Genomic DNA, 7,006 nt, shown 5'->3' on the forward strand with positions numbered 1-7,006 from the left:
ATGAGGGTGGGAGAGTAGGGTTGGGAGGGAGAGAGGAAGTGGGATACAGCAGGGATACAAAGTTAAGAAATTGTAACTAATATTAAAAAAATAAAAATTGAAAAAAGAAAAACAAACAAACAAAAAAAACCCCACAAAAGATTAAAATTGCCCTAACATGACTCCCAGAAGTCAGGTTAGTAAATAAAAGTTGCAGTACAAAGCACAGAATACATCCCTGATAGTTTCTGGTCTGGAAAGACGCTGGGATCTCTAAATAACACAGGCTGTTGTCATTGCGCTTTGTTGTCTACTGTAACTGCATAGAAAGGATCAACTGCTAATGACAGTATACATTTTTGGCTTCAGAACACTGAGAATTAATCTCAAACTGACTGGGAAACTTCTGTTCTGCTAACTAGCTTTTACAGTGCCAAAAAGTGCCATGAAGGCTACTGTGAGAGACAAAGCATCCATGATCATACCTAACACCAGACCCTACACACGACAATTCCAGCTTACCAGAAAAGATGTTCCTTTCTGGTACATACTGCCAATAGTATTATGAGGTAACTGAGCACTTTCTTACTGATTTTAAAGCCTGTTCCACAAGAGGGAATTTCATGCATGATACTGTAATTCTGGTAAAACCTCAATTAGGGAGAAAATTGGCCCTAGGGTAGAATTTGATATTGTTATTCTGCTAAATGATCATGCTGTCAAATAGCCTTCTAAATATTGATGCTTATGCTGATAGACCTGGATTGTTCTCAGCCTTGGTCAGAGAAGTTTATCCCTGCAGTGAAGACCATTAGAACTGGCCGAAGTCCGAGAAAAAGAAACTGAGTGCTTAGTCCTAATTGGAACATCTTCATTAACTGGACTATCAATACGGCTTAGGGTAGCCCTGCAGAAGAGGAAGCGGAGAGGATGCTAAAAGCTAAGAGCTAAGGGATGGGGGTGGTGATGCTCAATACTATCTTCTGGCCAGCACATGCCTGTTGCAACAATGCACACACTGCAGCTATGGTTGCCAGCCTAGGAGTCACACGTATCCAGCCGGCACACACCCCAGGAGAGGGGTAGGGAATCTCCAGCCCACCTCTTACTGGGTAGCTACTGGCAGTACATAGCTGCTGAGGAGAACACGTCATTCGTTTGGAGGAGGTAGCTACTGCTAGGTTTCCCATGCTCCAGTGGACAGGCCACACCTATGCACATATGGAGAGCACTGACTGGATTTAGAGGGTAATAAAACAATGAAGTTGGAAGGAGAGTGTCTGGAGGGGGCCACAGGAAAAGCCAGAGGGCAAAATGGGGTAGACATCATCATATTTTACTGTATATATGTATGAAATTCTAAAAAAGATAGAATATTTAAAAGACAGAAATCACTCAATGGGAAGCATTAATGATTGAACATTGGCAGATGTACTTCTGCAGTGCTAGTAATATGTATTTCCCTACAAGGGTAATGCAATGTGGCTATGCTTACGCTGACAGCTCACTGAACACACAGTGTTGGCCAATTTTTCTTTATATATAGTATACTCCAAAAATGCCTACAAAATTATCTATATCTATATTTATGTCTCTATATCTTATAAATGGCTTTGGAAGGACTGAGACTAAGAACTGTGCTTTCTTTAGATGTTTCACCCTAGGAATTTAATTTTTATATAATTAATAATATAATTAATAGTAATCAATAAAATGGAAAGAAAGTTACCCCAATAAAACCATGTTAATTTTAAATTTTTATCCAAAATAGGAACAGAAATGAGCCCTGGCCCCTTAAGAGTTAATACCTTAACACCAAAGTTAAAGGGAAGATTCCAGATCCCCACTAATATTGCACCCACACATTGCTGTAGTTAACTCAGTTTACATTAAATTAGAAATGCAGGTTCTCAGTCCTGACAACTACATTTCAAGTGTTCAATGGTCACATGTGTTGGGAGGGGAGATACAGAACACTGATTTCCTGGCAAGTTCAGAGAACAATATTCATTATTCTGTGGATCTAGAAGAAAGCATGATGTTCAGAATCAGCTTCCAAGTTAATGTTCTTGCCTAGAAGATATAAAAAGCAAGGATAGATACAAGGATAGATCCCCTTGTACAACAGAAGGGATCTATCTGAAACCAAGAAAAAGCCAGACAGAAAGAAGAGCTTCAGCATTACTTGTTGGAGCTGGTTAAAGGAGGGAAGCCACATGAAATCAGTGCAGATTTCTTCATAGTAACATTCTTAATAGCAACCTGAAGTCCTTTCATGTTATCCTATCCAATTCCATTTAGTAGCTTGTTTAGTTAATTTTTGTGATTCCATAATTTAGTTAATTCTATGATTAATGAAACAAAACAAATATTATTTAACACTGCAGACCTGTATTTTATCCTTTATGCACGGGCATGAACCGAGACTCACCGTTCAGCAGTTCAATGAGTGCCGGGATCACCCCGGACTTAGCTAGCAGTGCAGCACAAGAGTCGTCCATAGATACGGTCCCGATCATTATCACCACCTCCAGAACAAGGTCGTCCTCCGCGGCACCTGCCGAAAGCAAGGCATGCAAGCTTTGCACTCGTGTCCTGAGCAAACACATTTGCTCTGTCACACCCGAGTGCACAGAAAAGATGCTGAAAGATGTTAAATCCATCTCTATGACTCTATGAATCACTGACATGTTTCTAAACTTGTCTTTTAGTTTTCCAAAATTTTCATGTTTATCGGTGATAGCCTGTGGAACTGGTGAGAAAGCAGAGAAGTGTAACTGTGTATTTGAAAATATAACTGAAAGATAATGTAAGCAGAAAATAAAGGACTCCCTTCAATTATCAGAGAACTGTGAGTGAGCTTCCAACCTGTATGTAAATGGGGGGAGGGGCACTTTTAATAAAAAGACAGTAAAACTCTAAAAACAGAAAAATAAACAGGGAAGGGAAACTAATGTAGAAAGAAAGAAAGAAAGAAAGAAAGAAAGAAAGAAAGAAAGAAAGAAAGGAAGGAAGGAAGAAAGAAAGAAAAAGAAAGAAATTAATCACGGTTAGGACAAATAAGGCTTGGAACAGTCCTCAAACCAAAGCTTTTGAAAGAGTGCTGCCCAGAACAACAGACTCTCACAATGCTGAGTTAGCAGTCCTATCCAAAACCCAGAGCATATGCAAAGCTGTAAACCCCCAGACCTGGCTTTAGCTTATCTTTGAGGAACGGAACCAGCTTGTACTCCTTCAGAACCAGCTCCCAGTCTAGATCTGGGATTGTCAGATTTGCCAGAGTTCCCAAACACTCAATTACGAACTCCTCCTCTTCATCACTGGAGATCTGGGCTGCGAGGTCCCCAACATAATCCTGAGGGACAGAAGAATTATAATTGAGTTTAAAATCTAGGAGATGATCCAATGTAACAAGTCAACCCACTGGAAGAAAAAAAAAAGCCAACAGAGTTCTCAATTTAACTGAGTGAACTTGCAATTGGCCCAATAATAAGCTCCAGAGAGAATGGAACAGCCAGACAGTTACAACATGATAATGCACAGTAGGACAGCAGTATGCCAAGTATATAGTAACTGCTTACTATAACTTACTCTGAAAAAAGAGAAAGACGGTCCAGATTCTGTATTTTGGGCCAGTTCATGATCAGAGAATTTTAGCACTAAGGTTATCTGAATTCCTCCTTTGTCTTTTTTTTTTTTCTTGTTTGTTTTATCTTTTTGAAGTATTTACAAATTGATGATGTGAGTTCTACAACAGGCACATGAACAAAGCTTTAACTCTGGAATGGATTTTAAGTAGAATAATCCTGACAGCTAATTTGTCTCAGCACGCACTTGATCTCAGGAGTTTCTCAACACTTCATTATTATCATGGCTCTGAGAAAAGGGCTTTGCTGTTTCACAGGTGAGACAGTGAGAAGCAAGGTGTAAAATGACTTGCCCAAGCATCTGCGTCAGAGCTTAGGTTCGTTACTGTTCTGCTCTTTAGCTTTCTCCTTCAGAACCCCGGGGAACAAATGCAAAGGGCGACACAGGTAACAGGAACCACATCCTTGGCAGTTCACTTGTGCCTGCCATGCTGAGCTTTTGCTCTGCACTTCCATCAAAAGCAGAGAAGAACAAATGGGGTGCTCTAATTACTTTCTAAAACAATGAAGAGTTTTTGGTTTTGTCCCTTGTTCTTATTTTGTGTATTATATTACATTTGTGTGTGTGTGTGTGTGTGCATGTGTACTCACTACAGAACGGTATGGAAACTAGAGAACAACTTGCAGGAGAAAATGCATGAAACTAATACAAAATATTAATCTGGATATATGTGTGTATGTACACACGTGCAGATGCTTGCATCTGCATAAAGGTCAGAAGCCAACCAATGGCGTCAGTTCATTCAACCCAATGGGTCTCAGGATTGAACTCAGGTTGTCAGAGGGTAATCTAATTATGTTAAATCATTCTTTAATTAATGATTTGATGTAATGGGCTTTGTTATAACACTGTCACATACATGCACAAAGTTCTCATAATATTCACAACCCTCAGACTTTGCTCTTCTGCCCACTTCCTCTTTCTAAGCACCTCTTACAAAACTTCTTTCTTCTTGCAAACAGTGCAGGATAAGGTAAGCTGGACAGACACATAGACACACATGTTCTCTTTACTGGATCCCAGCTCTGACTCTCCTCTTTTAAGTTTATTCATCAGTATTGTGGACCTAAGCTCATACCTTTATTTAATTTTTAGGAACTGCATTCATCAGTATTGCAGAGTTAAGCTCATGAAGGTTCTCACAAGAAGAGGAAGCATTTGTGTCTCAAGGAAACATTTGAAGAGAGAGCCCAGTAAGTTGTCTCCCAAAATGCATCAACTTAAGCTATGGTCTCAAATCTATTTTAATAGACAGAAGGCTGGGAGCTACTCACAATGAACAAATTCTTAGTGGGTCCATCATGCTGGGATATGTTTCTGATCATCTTCATCAGCAGTGGATCCTTGAGCTTCAGAGCTCTTTTCATGAGCATCTTCAGCCCATTTCCTGAAACAAAAAATGGGAAGTTCTGGATAACACTGAAGTTACATTAAGCTCAAACAGCTTGTTGTTTGGAGGGCACCTAGTACAACGTGGAATCTTTAAGTGTAGAGTTCAAATCAGACAAACATGTGCTGTGTAACTCAAACCACACACCATATAAACGACACATAGAATATTCCCATTCACTACAGAAATCTCCCTTGTGCCCTGCCTAGCAATCTTATCCCCCCATCTATTTTTCCCCCACCCATTCTTTTTCTTCTACAATTTATCTCTTCAAACACAGATGACCTTTATGATAGATAGCTTCATCAAAACAGGTTCATACAGTATATGCTTTCTTCTGTTTGGATTAGGCTGCACAAATTTCAAAAAAACTCTTGAAAAAATTATACTTTTAGGAATTTATTCTAAGAATACAAAACTGGAATAAAGAGTTAAGAGAAAGGATAATTTCTATAACACATTTATGCTTGAAAAGAAGTGCAACAAGTTTCTATACAAATGAGTGAACAGACCATGACAAATCATAGTTCAATTATATTTATTTTAAAAATAAGTCTACTTTAGAAATGTTTGTTATTATTGTTTGTTTTCGTATGTCCATATCATGTTTCTGTGTTTGTGCATGCCATGGGCATCCATGCAGAGGTCAAAGGGCAACTTTAGTAGTCAGCTCTCTCCCTCAGGTCACGTGGCGTAGGTGGCAAACTCCTTTATCCACCAAGCCCTCTTGCTAACCCACTTTTTAATAAAGTATTTTACAATATGGAATGTGTTCAAAGTATTAGTTTTTGATGACCATTTTATAAGGCCCAGAGAGAAGAATCATATTTTATTCGAAGTGTTATAGAATCATTACATCAAAATTATTATATTCATTTCTGACTGGTCAGAATAAATATTTAATTTTTTTATTTGCTTATATGTATTTTTTTATAATGAACATGTACTCCCTAAATAAATAAAAGCTATCTAGTAGACATATAAAATGCTAAGTCATTTTATCAAGATACTACAGAAATAATAACCTGGTATTCCTATACTTCATTACCTTTCAAATAAGTGAAAACTGATTTGTGTATAAAATATTAGCAAGGAATACATACACCAGAAAAGGATATCCTATGAGACCCATAAACATACTGAGGAAACTATTTAAGAGAATTTATGCTTACTTTTTATTCTTTCTTTCTTTTCTTATCTATTCCTCATTATATGACAATCATCACATGCTAAAGCAGGTATTTGTATAGCTCTGTGCACTGACCTTCACAGATGAGCTGGACATTTCTCTTGTTAGCAGCAAGATTAATGCAAAAAGAAATCAACTCTAAGTCAATTCGTTCATCTGAACATTCAAAGAGCATCTTCATTAACTAGAAAGAGAAACAGGCCATATTTTATTCAAAACACCAAAACAAAGCCAGAAACAGAGTGTATTAGGTATTCTCTTAAATTATTATGTTAGAAATAAGGTAATCATATTTATAACCTGGAAGGCTTTAGCAGTTAACTGAAATGAGTAAATTGGTAATGAATAACTAAATGACTAGTATTAACTGCAAATTTCCAAAGAGTAGAGAATGTTAGAAAATATCAAATAACATCTCAACACTTCTAAGGAATTAAAAACATTTCCTGGAAGATGAGAAGTCCAAGTAAAGAAAATAGCTCATAAAAAAGTAACAAAGCAGCAAAGAAAGAACACAAGCGTTCTGAAGAATGGAAGGAAGCCAGGCATGGCTGTAGAAGAGAAAGGCTGAGAAATCAAAGGCCAGATCCTGTAGGTCCATTAATGTGTTAAAGACTGTGGGCTTCATCCTAAGGATGTACAGAACTTACTAAAAGTCTCCGAGAAAAGGTTTCAGAAGAAAGTGTTTTATGATGTACAGAGATTAAAGTCACATTTTATTTAGGATTACTCAAACATAAATAGGTAGGTAGGTAGATAGATAGATAGATAGATAGATAGATAGATAGATAGATAGATAG

The 7,006-nt window shown here is 37.7% G+C and overlaps 1 protein-coding gene across 2 annotated transcripts in view; it reads right to left on the reverse strand.

The window, feature by feature from the left end:
- Positions 1–7,006, reverse strand: part of Kifap3 (kinesin associated protein 3) — a 135,840-nt gene that overhangs the window by 60,734 nt on the left and 68,100 nt on the right. For both annotated transcript variants that reach the window (XM_055624497.1, XM_055624498.1), the window contains exons 12-15: positions 6,282–6,390; positions 4,902–5,014; positions 3,169–3,334; positions 2,411–2,536 (exon numbers count right to left, since the gene is read on the reverse strand). In XM_055624497.1, coding sequence (XP_055480472.1) covers positions 2,411–2,536; positions 3,169–3,334; positions 4,902–5,014; positions 6,282–6,390 — 514 coding nt within the window. The remainder of the gene's footprint in view (positions 1–2,410; positions 2,537–3,168; positions 3,335–4,901; positions 5,015–6,281; positions 6,391–7,006) is intronic.

Source organism: Psammomys obesus, unplaced genomic scaffold (genome assembly GCF_907164565.1).
Source record: "Psammomys obesus unplaced genomic scaffold, mPsaObe1.curated_primary_1811, whole genome shotgun sequence".
NCBI lineage: Eukaryota > Metazoa > Chordata > Mammalia > Rodentia > Muridae > Psammomys > Psammomys obesus.